This window comes from Hordeum vulgare, chromosome 1H (genome assembly GCF_904849725.1).
Source record: "Hordeum vulgare subsp. vulgare chromosome 1H, MorexV3_pseudomolecules_assembly, whole genome shotgun sequence".
Taxonomy (NCBI): Eukaryota; Viridiplantae; Streptophyta; class Magnoliopsida; order Poales; family Poaceae; genus Hordeum; species Hordeum vulgare.
In genome coordinates this window covers 300,579,006-300,599,000 of record NC_058518.1, presented here as the reverse complement: position 1 = coordinate 300,599,000, position 19,995 = coordinate 300,579,006, and the positions used below count along the sequence as shown (strand labels likewise).

The 19,995-nt window shown below is 43.2% G+C and overlaps 1 protein-coding gene across 1 annotated transcript; it reads right to left on the bottom strand.

Annotated features, from left to right (window-relative positions):
• Positions 1-793: 793 nt before the first annotated feature.
• LOC123432180 (vacuolar-sorting protein BRO1) lies at positions 794-7,041 on the bottom strand. The gene is made up of 8 exons (XM_045115374.1): positions 6,278-7,041; positions 4,798-5,748; positions 4,551-4,640; positions 4,395-4,463; positions 2,655-2,795; positions 2,293-2,341; positions 1,654-1,757; positions 794-1,552 (listed from the first exon to the last, which is right to left on the bottom strand). The coding sequence occupies exons 1-8, from the start codon at positions 6,944-6,946 to the stop codon at positions 1,013-1,015; spliced, it is 2,613 nt and encodes an 870-aa protein (XP_044971309.1). The 5' UTR covers positions 6,947-7,041; the 3' UTR covers positions 794-1,012.
• Positions 7,042-19,995: the final 12,954 nt, after the last annotated feature.

Here is a 19,995-nt window from a genome sequence, read left to right as displayed (position 1 = left end):
CTTGGTCTTGACTTGAGTTGGGGCTCGATGTGAGCTCGGCAAGGAGTTGCCGGCCTGGGGGCCGCGGTTGCCCGTGCCAAAATCTGGGGTACTAAGGACCACATTTCTTAATACACCGACACGCAGTTTATTTAGCGCCTTTGTTGGAGATGCTTTAACAATGTTTATTTTAAAAAGGGATATAACAAGGGCGTGGTCGAATGAGCTTGGGTGAACAGTAAGATCAAAAAAAAAATGTTCAAACAAATCTGAAAAAATTATGACAAAATTTGACAAATGTTCTAAGAGCTTGCAAAGTTACATCATGAAATCACATTAGTGAAAGTCATGGAAAAAAAGATACTCAAAAAATGGTACTTTCAAAAGCATTTTGGAGCACTTTTTTTTTTTTGCCAAGACTTCTAGAAATGTGATTTCGTAATGAAATATTGCAAACTCTTGGAACATTTGTCAAAGTTTTCCATAAAAAAATCAGATTTTTATGAATATTTTTAAAATGTTTTTGAGTTACAGTTCACCCCAAGCTCAAAGCTCATTTGATCTCGTGTGTAGAAAGGGGCTTTCGGTATCACAAGTCACTGTTTTCTCTTCAGTGGAAGTTACATTTCATATAGGTTTATGCCAAGAGATATGCTTTGCCTCTCTCTAAACAAAATAGAAAGGTTGGACGGTTACTAACTTCAGATACGCAGTGCACAAAAGTGACCTGACGTTTCAGTTCCGCTCGCCAGGTTGACTAAACAAAGCATCCAACCGGACTACCGGAGGCTGAGAAAAGAAAAACCGTTCCTCATTTCCATAATCCAATACTGAAGCCAAGCAATGGCACGCCAATGCATTATTACACGTACATATCATACAGGCTACCGCCTAACCAACCCGAGCACAATTGACATTACTCCACCGGAACTCATAACCAGTATGCAAGTATACACAAGAATGGAATCCACAAGAACACACATCCGCGAGGAAAAAATGAGAACAAATCGTTCCTCCAGAACAAGATGGTCTTTCATTGAGGCCTGTAGTAGTTGCTCTGGTGAGGAGGGTACGCCCCTGGGGCATTGTACGGTGCTTGCGGATACGGCCCTGGTTGCTGCTGCTGCTGCTGTGGCCCATTGTAATACGGCCCGCGCCACCCAGGATATGCCGGTTGGCCATAGTCATGGCCAGGAGGCGGCTGATGCTGCTGTGGGTGCTGCTGGTACTGACCAGGGTGTGCTGCGCCATATGGAGGTTGCTGTGGTGGCGCACCATAGGTGGGGTATGGCTGTGAGTATGGAGGTCTTGACTCTGGTTGGGAGTAAACTGGCCTTGGCTCACCCCCAGGTGGAGCACCGTACGAGGACTGAGCATGAGGAGCATGTGGCGGTGGTGATGGACTGTGCTGATCCGGTGGAACAGAAGAGTTCCTCGGCGTGCTAGTGTGGCTGGAAGATGACAAGTTGAAACCTGCCAACTTTCTTTGCACATCCTCGATCATTTCACGGCATTGGATGTTTCGCGTCATTATGAAGTCACTGCACTGCTGTTGTATCTTGCCGGTTGCATCCTGCCAAGGATCAAAAATATAATCATCAGAAGTTCCACCAACAGGAGTCATCGCCATTTATATTATCATTGGAGGAAAAAAAAAAATACAGTCACACAAACCTGTAAAGACACATAAAAATTTAGGCCGTCATTCATGTTCTTCTTAATTGCCTGGTATTTAGCAACAGCTGCAGCAATTTGCTTGTAACATCTCTCACGAGCAACTGAAAAGTTATGTTCCACAAATCAGGACAATAATTGGTTGATTGAAAAGCATCTTGTATTACAGGCCTATAAACAAACAAAAAAACACATAAATGCTGCACATAAAGAACTCGGACTGGGATATCATTTCCCAGCTGCATAGAAGTGTCAACAAAGCTCGTCCTTGAACTTGAGATAGGAGTAAACATAAGTGGTATCAACTGAAGGAACTTTACTAACAATGATGCACGGATCGGAAAAATGTGCATCCAAGCAAATACCTAGCCTGCCACTTTTAAATACATAAGTGGTCAAAGGGAGAACATAATCGTACGAATAACTAAGATTAAAAATTGCTGAAACTGGCACAGATATGACCGAAACAATAACTATCCAACCCAATTGTACAAGGAATATAAATGGAGAAATCATTCCCAAATCATTTGCTGGTACAACCGTACAACACTAAGTACATTCAAGATTGTATCAAGCCACTTCTAAAGTCGCAAGTGCTGGATATCTACCATACATTGATGAAGAATTTAAAAGGGCTACCTTTGTAATCATCTAGATTGAATACAGCAGCAAATTGCGCATTTTGTTCCTGTGGGAGAATCCAAACACAAGTAGTGTTAGACACAAGAAGGAAGAACGTCAAATGTAGCATTGTCAATTGTTTGAAATAACTTTTAGGGTCTTGCTTTCTTTGCCAATATTGGTTGCAAATCAATGATGCTTCTAAATATTGGATGCAGATCATTAATGCCTCTACACCTTCTCTTAATATATACACACATTATCAATGGGACATATCTAAGTAAAATATATTAGCAGAAGAAATATCTGCACCAATCTACCAGAACAAAATTTGTCCCGGAGTAGACTAAACAAGTCTTTATCAAGAATTGGGGCTTTACCTGTATTTGCAACAATAATTGTTCCTGTGCTACAATGTTATCCGCAATTTCAGCACAGATAGGATCGTACTTCGCAATCTCCTTCCTAAAAAGATCATCATGTGCTCCAACACCAGCCATCAACTTGGGGAGTATATCATCCTAGCATAAAATGAATGAATGCCCCAAATATCAGTACACAAAGTCAATGTAGAGTTGTAGACAACATCACAGACATGTTACAAACGTATACTACTATTTTTGTCAACGTCAAATTCAGTTATACAAGGACCACCAAACTTGAAAAACGAAGTCACAACACCTAAATGAAATCTCGACAGGTTGAGGTGGAAATTAAAAAGAGTGCAAATCGGGTGAATTGATCCAGCATGAGTAGCAAACGAAAAGCAAGGTTCTCATTAAAGGTTATCACAAATTAGTATTAGCATAGCATTCCCATGAACATAACATCCCGTACATAAGCACGACTCACCCACCGCAATGATAACTGGAAAATTGCTTGCGATTGATTCAATTACCAGACTCCGTCGAGGCAGTAACAAGTGAAAGGTGCACTTAAGGCGCTAGCTTCTTAAATTGCCTGAAATACTAGGTGCAAATGTAAAATGTGGATGTTTCACATGTATGTAGCATATACATGGAACAATTAGAATTCAACTTGGAGGACTGCATATGGATTCTTGCGACTACTGTAGATGACAGCTAGAATATTCACATGAAAAATAATAATTTTGCAGGTCATCACCAAGATCGGGCACCCAATGTTCGCTACTATAGTATTTGCAAGACAGCAAACAAAATACAGCACCAGAAGATTACTAGGGTGGCATTCTAGAGCTCAGACTTGATGGTTATGAATGTGGAGATCAAAATAAGCCTCACAACAGGAAAGAAAAGTGAGGACGGTGGCGGTAGGCATCGCCGGCAATGCCTGGGCCCGTGACATCAGAGGTGTGGTGGGCCTGCAGGAGATAGGCCAATACTTAAGGACATGGCAGCTCGTCGCTCGGATCAATCTGTCCTCGGAGCCGGACAAGCTCATCTGGAAGTGGACGGCCAACGGCATCTACTCGGCGAGGTCTTGCTACAGGGCAACCTTCCATGGATCATTAACATGCCACTCTTGGCAGCTCATTTGGAAAGGTTGGGCTCCCCCGAAAGTCAAGTTCTTCCACTGGCTTGCGGATCTGGACCGCTGTTGGACCGCAGCCAGGCTTGCGCGCCGAGGGCTCCCTCACCACACTCGCTGCCTCCTATGCGACCAGGAGCCCGAGACTCTCCGGCACCTGCTGATCTCCTGCTCCTTCACGCGGCAGGCATGGCACGAGACGTTGTCCTGGCTGCACCTCCCGGCCCCTCTGCCGATGCACGACGCTTCCATCCAGGACTGGTGGAGTAGGGCGCGAAACGCCACCCCCGCACCGCTCCGCAAGACACTGCGTTCTGTCGCGCTGCTGGTCCCCTGGATGATATGGAAGCATAGGAACGCGTGTGTGTTCGATCACATACCTCCGTCGCTGAGCGAGCTCTTAGATAGGATTCAAGAGGAGATTAGGTGCTGGGCTCGGGCTGGGGACAAAGGGCTTAGGGTAGCTTTGCCCCCAACCTGGGATGTCCACTAGACCTCCATGTAACCGTGCTGTAACTACCTCTTCGGAGGCTGTACTATCCCCCTTTTCAATGCAAAGAAACGCAAGGCTTTTGCGTTTTCTCGAAAAAAACAACAGGAAAGGACTGTACCTTTCTCTTCATTTCCTTGAGATGGTCTTCAAGGCCTGCCCTTTGTGCACCAAGAGATTCCAGTTGCCTCTGTGTCGACACATCAATTAGTTTTACCAAGCTTAAAGAAATAAGTCAAGCCTCATGTTCGCCAGCTAACAAAAATAGGTGCATTACCAAGCTTTGTTTAAGGGCTCCAACGATAGCATCTTCATTCCCATCCAAGGACATGATAGGCCTTGAAATACTTGGTAGTGCAGACTCTATCTGCAGACATATAAAATCATATTTTTAAGTTCTAACTAACTAAGAGGTGAAGAACTCGATAGTGACGAATAATAGGGTGCAGTTCATTGCGAAGCAGATCAAGAAAGTTTCGAAATCTTAAGAATAATTTTAGTTTGGTATAGTGTTAAACTCTTACCGGTCTTCTGTCAAGAATAGACATCAAGGGGTAGCTCTCCTTCACATCTCGTTCGATCAAAGCATCACTCGCAGCCGCTTTTTTAAGATTACCAGCAAAAAGATTCAATCGGTCTTGAATGTTCTTTGTTAGGGTACTTGATTGAGGCCTAGTCCAACGACTTCCGAATTGCGTCCGGAATTGAGCATCTTCACTTGCCTCCTTCTGCAGCATCTCTTCAGTCTGAACAAGCAACTCCTGATTGACCCTATTCAAATCTCTAAGCTGCTGCAACTCAGCTTCCAAGCCAGCAGGGCCACCACTTATCTGTACAGCCTCAACATCTTCCTTGAGATCTGCAGGTATGCTGACATTACCTTCCAATGATAGAATAGAATCAGGCAAGTCCATTTCCTTCAGCCTAACCCTAGTGATCTCACTAGATTGCTGAAGTTTCTCTGCCTGGGTCCGAATGATATCATCTACCATCTCTGTGTACTTAGAAAGGGCCTTCATGCTGCCATCAGGCACAAGTGATGAAAAAAGCCTCTCATTGCTAGCATCTAGAACTTCAGCCAAAGAAGTAGATTTTACAAGGGAAGCTGCAGGCAGAGCTCCCAAAGTACCCGCCTCTGGAACCCGCATCAGATAAACACTATTGTTCTCCTTCATGGCCCTCTCCAAGTTGGTTTTCATGTTACTCTCCAGCTTATTAACAGAATCCAGAAGTGGCGCAGCAACTCCCTTAGCTGCCTTCTTGGCATCAGCCAAGGCGTTCATTCCAATCTTTAGTCGCGCAATTTCCTGAGCAATTTCTTCTTGCTGATGAAGATCCAATGAAAACCTATAGCAAGCATCAGCATAGAATTGAGCTGCCTTGAGCTGGACATGAGAAACCCATGTCCTGTCAAAGTGCTGACTAAGAGGAGGTGCACAGAGAGCTGCATAAGCTTCTTCATAGAATACGCCCACCTGAAAGCACGACAAGTAAGGCAGATGGCACATTTGAAATCAAAGTTACAGAAATGCGAAGGAATGTGGTATCATGAAGCTGAGCTAACTGTAAAGCATCAACATGCGAATTCTGCCAAAACAAGCAAATCTAGCAGGATTAGATTAAGAAAAAAATCTCTACTGCAAATATGAGACAAAGGAAAGCGGGGAAATCGATCATACATGATTGTCTTTATCAAAATTTGTTGTAAAACAAATGATTTAATCACGGCACGAGTTATCAGGTTGGTCATAATATCAGGATAAACATACTGCACTAACATGGTGTTCAGCATAGTAAAACTCAATAATTGTCAAGACTTGACTAGACAAATTCCCCAAACTACATCATATTATAGTGTTCAAATTCACTTATGGGTGCTAATTATAGTGTTGTTGTAAAAACGAGTGCAGAAGGTAACAACCCGAGCTCTCTATTAGTTTTAATTAGACTCGTCAATACCCTGAGATAATCACAAGTTGATAGAATAGAACAGTAGGCACAGACCTGGCGCGCCACCTTGGAGCATAGCGCGGGCGGCTTCCCGCCAGCTATGACCTTCTCGAAGAAGCACTCCTGCGCCTGCGCGAGCATGAGTTTCTCCAGCATCCCCGCGCAGTCGGGCGTCACATCGACGGTGGTGGCCCCCGCGGCTACGGCCTTGGCAGCGACCCCGCTCTCCTTGAGCCACGCAAAGGCCCCCGCGGCGCTCTGGAACGCGCCGCAGGCGGTCCTGATCCCGACGTCGGTGGTGCGATCGGCGGCGAGCGCGATCTGCGAGTAGACGGCGCCGAGGTTGAAGAGCACGGCGGCCTTCTCGAGGTGGACGGAGGGCAGGCTGACCTTCTTGTTGGTCTTGAAGGCGTCGTGCCAGGTGAAGGAGAGGGAGTGGACGTGGGCGCGGTCGGGGGAGATGGGGAAGCGGGGCTCGACGAGGGCGAGCGCGCGGGCGTAGGCCAGGAGCGCGGCGCGGCGCTGCTCGAGGGAGGAGGAGTCCGGGAGGCAGGGGCTCTCGACGGCCGCGGCGCGGAGGTCGCGCACGGCGCAGAGGTCGTCGTCGGCGGTGGCCGCGTCGCGCTCCGAGTAGGCGGAGGCGATGTACTGGCGGAGCGGGCGGTAGAGGTCGACGGCCGCGGCCTTCTTCTCGTGGATCGCCAGCATGACGTTGGCCGCCATCGGGGCGCGGTGGCCGGAGGGGAGGGCGGCGGAGGAGGGGATCGAGGTTGGGGGTTGGGGGTAATTGCTTCGAGGTGAAGAAATTTTGGGGGGAGTTGGAAGTTGTCGCGTTGGAGAGACTATAGACTGGGGAGTTTGCGGCCGGGGCCCGCTGACAGTGAGCGGAGGGATGCTTCGCCGCGTTTGGGCGCTGGGTGCTTCAGTCACGACTCACGAGAGGATGACCGGGACACGCGACGCTGTCTGGGTCGGAACGCGGTCGTGGTTAAGGCCATCTTGCGCCGACATCGATCGGAAAGCCGGCCATTCAAAACTAACTATTGCATACATTTAGGAAAATGATATCCTTCAGCCGGCTCATATACACACATTATTCGCCGTCTAATTGTTATTGATCGAGCACTTGTGCTAGCCACAAATCCCGCGTAGCCGGTATTTCTTTTTTCAACAAGCCTATTGTTTCAATAGGTTTTTTCAACACAGGTCGTGTTTGGAGAAGAAAATGGTTCCACGATGTATATTTTTTTTCTTATGTAAGAGGGGTCTTGTTTTGAAAACATAGCTTTGGTTACACAAAGCGGTGGAGGAGCTTTAGCGCTAGAGCCTACGAGGACAAGCATTACAACACAACAGATGTTTCACAAACATAGCTTTGGTTGCAGAAATCGCTAGAGGAATGCCCTGCGTGAGATCTCGTCGTTGTTGTGCTTCAGTAGAGGCAACTACTTGGGTGTCGGGTTAGAGAAAGTGCTACAACTCTTGCATTCGGTGGTGCTTCATGGCCTAGGCGCTCAGGCCATGGCGGGGCAGCGACGTTATGTTGGTGGACCAATCCTTGTTGTAAAGCCCGTGAGCGCAACAAGCTAGCTGTTGCAAACGTCCTAAGTTGCCTGGGACGGTATTTTGGATGATTGTTTCGGGCGGCATCTGACCACTGCTGAGGCGGCCGATCTAACCGGTTTATCATCCGACGAACGCATAGCACTGCCCATACTTTATATGCATTTATATGTTGTTTTATATCATTTTTGAAAACTAACCTATTAACCCAGTGCCTAGTGTCAATTGTTGTTTTCTGCGTGTTTTTTGGCTTTTCGGAAAATCAATACCAAACGAAGTCTAAATGCCATAAAATTTTCTGATATTTTTTTGCATAAAAATAAGACCTGGAAGCTTCAGAGGGAGGTTGGAGGCCGCACGAGGCGGTGCCAAGGCAATAGGGCGCGCCCTATGCCTTGGGGCAACCTCATGGATCCTCCTGGCCTAACTCCGCCTCTATAGATTCTTTAAAATCCAGAAAACACCGGAGAGCCACCCGAAATAATTTTTTCATCGCCGCAAGTCTCTGTTCTGCCGTGATCCCATCTGGAGCCCTGTTCTGGTGCCCTGACGGAGGGGGGATCAATCACGGAAGACCTCTATATCAACCTTGCTACTCTCATTATGTTGTGTGAGTAGTCTACCACAGACCTATGGGTCTGTATCTAGTACATAGATGGCTATCTCTCTCTCTCTATGATCTTCAATACAAAGTAGACCCACTCCTGCCTGCATCACGTCCATAAGCAAAGTCTAGAACTTGTCTATTACACATGAAGTGATCCAAAATATTAGAAAAAACATGGGTTTAGGTTTTAGGGTTTATGAACCCCTCCACTACCTCAAATTAGATTCTTGTGCTGATTAGGGTTTAGGCTTTAGGCTTTAGGTTTTATGAACCCATCCACTACCTCAAATCTCCTCTTTTACACATGAAGGGGTCCAAATATTAGGAAAATTAGGAGATTTGTAGAAAAATATAAGTGTGATACAAAAAGTTAACGAACCTATCAAAACCCTAGGCCCTAGCCTTCATCCCATGAATTCTTTCTCACTAATTCCAATAAAAAACTTGAGTCCCAAGAGAAATTGGTGACTTCACATTGAGAAGTTATGAGTAACATTAAGGAACCTCCCGGGTCCGATAAGAGTCCAGCTAAGGTAGCTAAAGTGGACGATAAAAATGATATCACTTGATACTATGCATTATACCTAGCTAGGGCTATAAAACTATAGCGTTTGTTGGGAGGCAACCTGATATTTATCTTAAATTTTGTGTTCTATTTTTTGTTAATTTGTGTTGACATGATTATTGCTACTCTTATGATTGTATCTTTATGTTTAATTTTATGCCAAGTAAAGCCTTTGGGATGATTTGGATGATAGTAGATTTGATCATGTGCAAAAATAGAAACTTTTATGTCCACTGCAGAATTTCTCTGATTTGCTAGAACGTCTTGTTGATATGAACTTTTTATGCAACATTGATATCAAATTTCCAAGGTGCTCAAATTTTACAGAATTTTTGAAGTTACAAAAGTATGGTTTTAGTGCTGACAATTACAAAATGTTCTGTTTTAAACAGATTCTGTTTTTGCTTACATAATTTGCTTGTTTTGAGGATGATATGGATTATGTTGGGGGGTATAAGTCATGGAGAAGTTAGAATACAATACCTTATGCAATAATCAAATATGTATCAATTTATAACAGTACCTAAAGTTTATTATTTGCCTATTATACTAACGAATCTCATGAGGTTTCTGTTGAGTTTTGTGTGCTGAAGCTTTTAAGTTTTGGTTGTGATCACGATGGATGGAGGAATAAGGAGCGGCAAGACCCTAAGCTTGGGGATGCCCAAGGAATCCCAAGATAATATCCTAGGAAGACTCAAGCATCTAAATTTGTGGGTGCCCAAGGAACCCTAAGGTAATATCCTAGGACAACTCAAGCATCTAAGATTGGGGATGCCTCAGAAAGCATCCCCTCTTTCGTCTCCATTCCATCAGTAAGTCATTTGGAGCTATATTTGTATTCATCACATGATATGTATTTTGCTTGGAGTGTAGTGTGTTATAGTTTACTTGTGCTTTAGTTTGCCATAATCATTGTTTGCTGGAAACACCTATTTAAGAGAGGCACATGTTCATCATGATTTGTTAGAATACTCTATGTGCTTCACTTATATATTTTGAGCTAAACAGTTGCTCTAGTACTTCACTCGTATCTTTTAGAGCACGGTGGCATGTAGATTGTATAGAAATAATTGCACTCTCGTGCTTCACTTAAATGTTTCTGAGAGTCTAAATACGGAGTAATGGTAATTTGCATGGGTTATAAGAATAGTCCCAAAATGATAGGTATCCAAGGACGATATAATAAAAACTTTCATGTAGAACATAAAAGAGAATTCGTGGGTTAATGATATTGATGTAGTAACATGAAAGGGCAAGAGTACATGTTTGTTGGTTAGTAGAATTATCAATAATTAAAGCTTTTTACTTGTCGTTCATCTAGATATTGGTTATGACATGATGATGATGTGTGAGCATTTTTATTCCTAGTTGACATTCTACTGTTGTTCAAGTCGCGGGCGTGTGATGGTAAAATCCTACCAACCTCCCCCTAGGGGCATGCGACAGTACTTTGCTTTGAAAAGAGCCGATACGGCTTTGCAATAAGCACATGAGTTCTTTATGACTAATGCAAATACATGGATGTATGTACACTCACCTTTCCATATTTGCTAGCCTCTTCGACATCGTGCATTGCCCATTCTCACCTCGAGGATTGGTGCAACCTTCGCCGTTGCATCCAAACCCCATGACGTGATACGCTCTATCACACACGAGCCTCCTTATATCTTCCTTAAATCAGCCACCATAGCTACCTATTATGGCATTTCCATAGCCATTCTGAGATATATTGGCATGCAACATCCACCTTTAGATCACATGATTATATGTGTTCATCAACATCTTGCTTTGCATCATCACGAAGGTGACATAGTATTCATGGCAAAGCCACCATTCATCATTATTTACATGTTACGCTAGATCATTGCATATTCCGGTACACTGCGAGAGGCATTCATATAGAGTCATTTCTTCTATCATCATTGAGCTGTTATATCCATTTGTAAGTAGATAAAAATGTGATTATCATCATTACTAGAGCTCTGTCTCAATGAGGAAAGGATGATGGAGTCTATGATTCCCCCACAAGTGGGGATGAGACTCCGGACGAAAAATAAAAGAAATAAAGAAGGGGAAAAGGTGAATAAGAAAAAAGAAAAAAGGAAGAAAGAAAAAAGAAAAATAAATGAGAGATAAAGAGAGAAGGGGCACTACAAGGAAGTGAGGTGTGTAGATAATTGTAGATAGCAAGATAAAATAAAAACAAGTAAATGACAGCAAGGTAATGAAGGTTTTATCAATAGGTTGTGAATAGACCCAAGGGCCATAGCTTTCCCTAATGGCATCTCTCATGAATAATAGCATACAGTGGGTGAACAAATTACTGTTGGTCAATTGACAGAAAAGCTGATAGTTATGCGATATTCACGACAATGATCATGTGCATACATGCATCACATCCATAAACAAATAGGTCGACTCCTCCCTGCACCTATTACTATTACTCCACGCATCGAGCGTTGTCCAGCATGCATCTAGAGTATCAAGTAAAATAGAGTAATGCATGGAGAACAATGACATGATGTAGTCAAAGTAAACTCAAGCAATATGAATAAACCCCATAGTTTTATCCTTAGTAGCAGCAACACAAAGACGCATCTTGTCCCCTTCTGTCACTGGGATATAGAAATTCGCGAGGTTGAACCTACCACAACGCACCTCTCTCATCGAAGAAATATCGATCTAGTTGGCCAAACTATTTGAATAAATCAGAGAGAATTATGAAGCTATCAAAATCATGCACATAAAAATCATATAAGTATTCATAGGGGACTCAAATATTTATGATGAATAATCTGAACATAAACCAACAATTCATCAAATCCCAACAAATGCACCGCACAGAAGGAATTACATCATATGGATCAAAGCGAAGATGCGATGATCATTGTACCGAAGATCAAAGTGAGAGAGAGATTGCCATCTAGGTACTGGCCATGGATCCGTAGGTCTGTGGTGAACTATTCACACATCATCGTGAGGGTAGCAAGGTTTATGAAGCGACCCTCCGTGATTGATCCCCCTCTGGTAGGGTGCCGGAACGGAGCTCGGGATAGCCTCCCGTAGGAACAGAGACTTGCGGCTACGTAAAAAGTGTCCAGGACTCCCTCTGGTGTTCTTAGGGTACATGAGAATTTATAAGCCAAAGAACGGAGTTGGGAGGGCCATGTGGGAGTCACAAGCCATCAGGGCCCCTAGGTCGTACCTTGTTGGCTTGTGGGCCCCTCGTGAGGCCTCCAGCCTTATTTCGATCCTCGTTGGTCTTCTTTTGGTCTAGAAAAAATCACCAAAAAGTTTCAGGGAAATTGGACTTCGTTTTGGTATGGAAAACGTGAAAAGTGAAAAACACGCAGAAAACAACAACTGGCACTGGGCAGTGGGTCATAGGTTAGTGCTAAAAAATAATATAATTGGTAAATAAATACCCCAAAATTATTCTAGATGATAATATATCAGCATGAAACAATAAAAAATTATAGATACATTGGAGACATATCAAGCATCCCCAAGCTTAATTCATGTCCGTCCTCAAGTTGGTAAATGATAAAAACAGAATTTTTGATGTGACATGTTGTCCATGATGTAACCTTATGCATGTATTCTCATTGAGAAACGATGAATTAACAAATATTAATACATCAATACTTATAGGTATAAGCAGCAAATCATTAATTTTCCAAAGTATACGATCCTCAAAGGTTGTTTTACCCCCATCCATCTTTATTATATTAGAAAAGGCATGACTCCATCTTCACCGCATTAATACACATGTCAAGCACCACGGTGTCCAAGTCAGACGATTGGGTCGTACTTTTTCAATATGCATCCACTTTTTATTCTTCATGCAATACATGAGCGCAAACCATTGGACATAGCATAATGGTGGAATAGAATATGGTGGTAGGTTTCAAAGGGGTAAAAGTGGAGAAGGTAGTCTCACATCAACTAGGTGTACCAATGAGTTATGGGGATGCTCGTCGATAGATATCAATGCGAGTAGTAGGGATTGCCATGAAAATGATGCGCAAGAGCTATAAGTGTATGAAATCTCCACAGAAACTAAGTGGAGTGTGCATCCAACTTGCTTGCTCATGAAGACCTCGGGCATTTGAGGAAGCTGTTGGGGAACGTTGCATGGGAAACAAAAAATTTCCTACGCACACAAAGACCTATCATGGTGATGTCCATCTACGAGAGGAGATTAGATCTACGTACCCTTGTAGATCGCTCAAAGGAAGCATTAAGAAATGCGGTTTATGTAGTGGTACGTCTTCACAATCCGTCCCTCGAACCGTCCCACGGTCCGTCCCACGAACCGTCTCGCGATCCGTTCCGATCTAGCGCCGAACGGACGACACCTCCGCATTCAGCACACGTACAACTCGATGACGATCTCGACCTTCTTGATCCAGCAAGAGAGACGGAGAAGTAGATGAGTTCTCCAGCAGCGTGATGGCGCGCCGGTGTTGGTGATGATCTATTCCTGCAGGGCTCCGTCCGAGCTCCGCAGAAATCTAATCTAGAGGAAGAACTACGAGGTGTAGGTTTGAGTTGCACGTGGCAAAGTTGTCTATCAAAACAACCCTAAACCTCTAGTATATATAGGAGGAGCCAAGGGGTGGGGCAAAGCCCTAGGGCGCCGACCAAGGAGGCCTCCTTGGGTCGGCCTACTTGGGGAAGGGAGGAGTCCTTCTCCAATCCCACTTGGATTAGGACTCCTTCCTTATTTTCCCACCTCTTTTGGATGACTTTGTCAGCCCATTATACCTTATTGTACATCCAATAAACTCACGTGGACCCCTTGGGGTGTGGTGGGCCCACCCAGTGGGCCCCCGGAACCCATTCGTCACTCCCGGTACACTTCCGACAATGCCCGAAAACTTTCCGAAAACCAAACACCAACTTCCTATATATCAATCTTTGTTTCCGGACCATTCCGAAAACCCTCATGACGTCTGTGATCTCATCCGGGACTCCGACCAACCTTCGGTCACCAGCACATATAACTCAACTATACTAAAACATCATCGAACCTTAAGTGTGCAGACCCTGCGGGTTCGAGAACTATGTAGACATGACCCGAGACACTTCTCGGTCAATATCCAATAGCGGGACCTGGATGCCCATATTGGATCCTACATATTCTACGAAGATCTTATCGGTTGAACCTCAGTGCCAAGGATTCATATAATCCTGTATGTCATTCCCTTTGTCCTTCGGTATGTTACTTGCCCGAGATTCGATTGTCGGTATCCGCATACCTATTTCAATCTCGTTACCGACAAGTCTCTTTACTCGTTCTGTAATACAAGATCTCGTGACTTACACTTAGTCACATTGCTTGCAAGGCTTGTGTGTGATGTTGTATTACCGAGTGGGCCCCGAGATACCTCTCCGTCACACGGAGTGACAAATCCCAGTCTTGATCCATACTAACTCAACGGACACCTTCGGAGATACCTGTAGAGCACCTTTATAGTCACCCAGTTACGTTGAGACGTTTGATACACACAAGGTATTCCTACGGTGTTAGTGAGTTATATGAGCTCATGGTCATAGGAATAAATACTTGACACGTAGAAAACAATAGTAATAAAATGACACGATCAATATGCTACGTTCATAGTTTGGGTCTAGTCCATCACATGATTCTCCTAATGATGTGATCCCGTTATCAAGTGAGAACACTTGTCTATGATCAGGAAACCTTGACCATCTTTGATCAACGAGCTAGTCAACTAGAGGCTTACTAGGGACGATGTTTTGTCTATGTATCCACACATGTATTTGTGTTTCCAATCAATACGATGATAGCATGGATAATAAACGATTATTATGAACAAGGAAATATAATAATAACTAATTTATTATTGCCTATAGGGCATATTTCCAACAAAATCCTGATATCGAAATATACAAGCCAAGTTTATGAAAAAGTGATTCCCACTAGCATATGAATGATATACCATGAGACTCTCTATATGAAGAGCAAGGTTCCACTTTGAGGCACAAGTGTGGTAAAGGATAGTACCAAAGTCCCTTGTCTATTTTTCTCTCATCCGTCTTTTTATTATGGTGGGATCATTTGGCCTCCCCCATTTTTATGTTCTCACTTGGACAATCCTCTAATAATGATGATCATCACACTTTTATTTACTTACAACTCAATATGAAAACTGATAGGACGATATGACTCTGAATGAATGCCTCCGGCAGTGTACCAGGATGTGCAAAGATCTAGCGTAACATGTATCAAAAATATGATGAACGGTGGCTTGGCCACAAATAACATGTCAACTCTATATGATCATGCAAATCATTATGATGATGAACGAACTAGCCATGTGAAGTGACGATGGCATTTGCATGGAAATATATCTCGGAATGGCTGTGGAAATGCCATGATAGGTACGTATGGTGTCTGTTTTGAGGAGGATATAAAAAAGGTTTATGTGCAACAGAGCGTGTCATGTCATGGGGTTTGGATGTACCGGTGAAAGTTGCACCGATCCTCAAGGTGAGAACGGGAGATGCACGATACACAAGAGGCTAGAAAATATGAGGAGGTGAGAGTGTGTATGTCCATGGTGTCACATTAGTCATGAAGAAATCATATACTTATTGCAATTTTTTATTAGTTTTATCACAAATCAAAGTACTACTCGCATGCCACGAGGGAGAAGGTTGGTAGGAACAAACCATCGCGCGACTCCGACTCAAAACAACACTAGGATTTCAACAAGGAATAGAAATGCTCACACATCATCACCATGCCCTTTTATTTTTTTAGATGAACAAGAAGTTTTAAATCTCTTAATATTGACACCTATCTTAATTAATAATAATGCACTCACACCTTTTTGATATCACCACATCAATATCATTAACCCACAATTTATCTATATGTGCTACATGATGGTTTTTATTATCACTTATTGGATACTCATTATTTTTGATCTAGTATTATGACCCATGCAAATTACCGTCACTATTTGTCCATATCTCAAACAAATATAAGTGAAGAACGGGAGCATAATATTTCTACAAAATCTACATGTCACCGTGTTCAAAAAGATATAAGTGAAGTACTAGAGCAACTGTCAAACTCAAAAGATATAAGTGAAGCACATAGAGTATTCTGACAAATTGTGATGATGTGGTATCTGTATCAAATAGGTGTGTCCAAAAAACAATGATTATGGTAAAATCAAACAAAATAAAACGATGCTCCAAGAAGAACTCATATCATGTGATGAATAAAAATATAGCTCCAAGTAACATACCGATGGATTGAGACGAAAAGAGGGGATGCCTTCCGGGGCATACCCAAGCATAGACACATGAGTCTTCCTAGAATATTTCCTTGGGGTGCCTTGCGCATCCCCATGCTTAGGATTTTGATGCTCCTCAATCCTTTGTCCATTGGGATAATACGCAAAACTTGAATACTTCGATCACATAAAACTCAACAAAACTTCATGAGATCCGTTAGTATAAGCAACATATCAAATACTTTCAGGTGCTGTTACAAGTTGATTTTTATTTTATTTTTGCATAGGGTACTGTATCTTAACTCTTCCGTGGCTTATGCATCCTGATACAATCCATAGCATCATCAAAACAAGGAAACTACACACGCAAAAACAGAATCTGACTGAAACAGAACAGTCTGTAGTAATCTGTCATGAACCTATACTTTCGTAACTCAAAAAATTCTGAAAAATTAGGAAGTCCTAAGGAATTTCTATAGAAGTAAAGTTTAATAAATTCAGCTTAAAATATGTTCCAGTAAAATCAGAGAAATTTTGTACTGGACGTCAATTTTTTTTGGTTTTGCATCGTATCAATTCTACTCATCATGCAAATCAACCCAAAAGATTTACTTGCCACAAACACTAATTAAAACATAAAGACACAATCATTACAAATGCAATAATAATGTTATCACAGACTAAAATAATAAGAAGCAAAAATAAAGATAACTATTGGGTTGCCTCCCAACAAGCGCTATTGTTTTATGCGCCTAGCTAGGCATATTGCATACTTTCAAGTGTTGAATCCCTTCATATCTTTCAAAATTAGTTCCTCCAAAATTTTACTTAATAAATCACCCTTGTCCAGCCTGTTTGAAGCACTCAAGTACTCAAAGGGATTTATACAATCATTGCTAATATCACTATCATCTAAGGGTCATCATATAAGACATGGATTACATCACTAATAGGTCCCCTAATAATGTTTTCTTGCCAATCTTCACTAAACCCTTCATCAATTCGTTTAGCAATCCATTAAAATTTATCACAAGTGTGGAGAAACAAATATTGTGTTAATTCTTAGGTAAGCACATTCCTCCTCATATTCATATCAAATCCGTGATAGTCATTAGATTCCAATCGACGCATATCATCTGTATTATGGAGGATAGCTTCTATGGGTGGACATTCAGATTTCATTCCATAGAAGATCAAAAATTCATTTGCTTCACACAAAATATAATCATATTCATGAATAAGGATGGTGGTGGAAAACTCCTTAATCTCGGGATCATGCAAGCTAGGGAGTCCCCGGAATGTCTTTTGAAGCATAGGGTGGAGATGGACACATTTTCTTTCCATTTTCAAAATAAGCATAGTGATATAATCCACGTAACAATTTGTTTCATCATGTATATATATTTTAACGAGGGGGGAAGCTAATGAATACTCAAAGAATTTTTGGATGATATTCTTGTTGGAATTATGCCCTAGAGGCAATAATAAATATAGTTATTATTATAATTCCTGTATCAAGATAATCGTTTATTATCCATGCTATAATTGTATTGAATGAAGACTTATATACATGTGTGGATACATAGACAAAACACTGTCCCTAGCAAGCCTCTAGTTGGCTAGCTAGTTGATCAAAGATAGTCAATGTCTTCTGATTATGAACAAGGTGTTGTTGCTTGATAACTGGATCACGTCATTAGGAGAATCACGTGATGGACTAGACCCAAACTAATAGACGTAGCATGTTGATCGTGTCATTTTGTTGCTACTGTTTTCTGCGTGTCAAGTATTTGTTCCTATGACCATGAGATCATATAACTCACTGACACCGGAGGAATACTTTGTGTGTATCAAACGTCGCAACGTAACTGGGTGACTATAAAGATGCTCTACAGGTATCTCCGAAGGTGTTCGTTGAGTTAGTATGGATCGAGACTGAGATTTGTCACTCCGTGTGACGGAGAGGTATCTCGGGGCCCACTCGGTAATACAACATCACACACAAGCCTTGCAAGCAATGTGACTTAGTGTAAGTTACGGGATCTGGTATTACGGAACGAGTAAAGAGACTTGCCGGTAAACGAGATTGAAATAGGTATGCGGATACTAACGATCGAATCTCGGGCAAGTAACATACCGAAGGACAAAGGGAATGACATACGGGATTATATGAATCCTTGGCACTGAGGTTCAAACAATGAGATCTTCGTAGAATATGTAGGATCCAATATGGGCATCCAGGTCCCGCTATTGGATATTGACCGAGGAGTCTCTCGGGTCATGTCTACATAGTTCTCGAACCCGCAGGGTCTGCACACTTAAGGTTCGACGTTGTTTTATGCGTATTTGAGTTATATGGTTGGTTACCGAATGTTGTTCGGAGTCCCGAATGAGATCACGGACGTCACGAGGGTTTCCGGAATGGTCCGGAAACGAAGATTGATATATAGTATGACCTCATTTGATTACCAGAAGGTTTTCGGAGTTACCGGGAATGTACCGGGAATGACGAATGGGTTCCGGGTGTTCACCGGGGGGGGGGGGGCAACCCACCCCGGGGAAGCCCATAGGCCTTGGGGGTGGCGCACCAACCCTTAGTGGGCTGGTGGACAGCCCAAGAAGGCCCTATGCGCCATAGGAATAAAATCAAAGAGAAAAGAAAAAAAAGAGGAGGTGGGAAAAGGGGGAAGGACTCCTCCTTCCAAACCTAGTTGGACTCGGTTTGGAAGGGGAGGGTTGCCCCCCTTGGCTCGGCCGACCCCCTTGGGAGTCCTTGGACCCCAAGGCAAGGCTCCCCCTCCTCCCCCTATATATATGGAGGTTTTAGGGCTGATTTGAGACAACTTTGCCACGGCAGCCCGACCACATATCTCCACGGTTTTACCTCTAGATCGCGTTTCTGCGGAGCTCGGGCGGAGCCCTGCTCAGATAAGATCACCACCAACCTCTGGAGCGCCGTCACGCTGCCGGAGAACTCTTCTACCTCTCCGTCTCTCTTGCTGGATCAAGAAGGCCGAGATCATCGTCGAGCTGTACGTGTGCTGAACGCGGAGCTGCCGTCCGTTCGGCACTAGATCGTGGGACTGATCGCGGGACGGTTCGCGGGGCGGATCGGGGGACGTGAGGACGTTCCACTACATCAACCGCGTTTCTTAAACGCTTCTGCTATGCGGTCTACAAGGGTACGTAGATCAAACATCCCCTCTCGTAGATGGACATCTCCATGATAGGTCTTCGTGCGCGTAGGAAATTTTTTGTTTCCCATGCGACGTTCCCCAACAGTGGCATCATGAGCTAGGTTCATGCGTAGATGTCTTCTCGAGTAGAATACAAAAGTTTTTGTGGGCGGTGATGTGTGTTTTGCTGCCCTCCTTAGTCTTTTCTTGATTCCGCGGTATTGTTGGATTGAAGCGGCTTGGACCGACATTACTCGTACGCTTACGAGAGACTGGTTTCATCGCTACGAGTAACCCCGTTGCTCAAAGATGACTGGCAAGTGTTAGTTTCTCCAACTTTAGTTGAATCAGATTTGACCGAGGAGGTCCTTGGATGAGGTTAAATAGCAATTCATATATCTCCATTGTGGTGTTTGCGTAAGTAAGATGCGATCCTACTAGATACCCATGGTCACCACGTAAAACATGCAACAACAAAATTAGAGGACGTCTAACTTGTTTTTGCAGGGTATGCTTGTGATGTGATATGGCCAACAATGTGATGTGATATATTGGATGTATGAGATGATCATGTTGTAATAGATAAT

Bases quoted from the DNA above. Each gene is read 5' to 3' on its own strand.
- LOC123432180 (XM_045115374.1), bottom strand. From the start codon at position 6,946: ATGGCGGCCAACGTCATGCTGGCGATCCACGAGAAGAAGGCCGCGGCC. The intron at 4,641-4,797 runs GTAAGAGTTTAA...ATATGTCTGCAG, and splicing joins CTATTCTTGACAGAAGACCG to ATAGAGTCTGCACTACCAAG. The intron at 2,796-4,394 runs GTACAGTCCTTT...ATTTTATGCTAG, and splicing joins TCAAGGAAATGAAGAGAAAG to GATGATATACTCCCCAAGTT.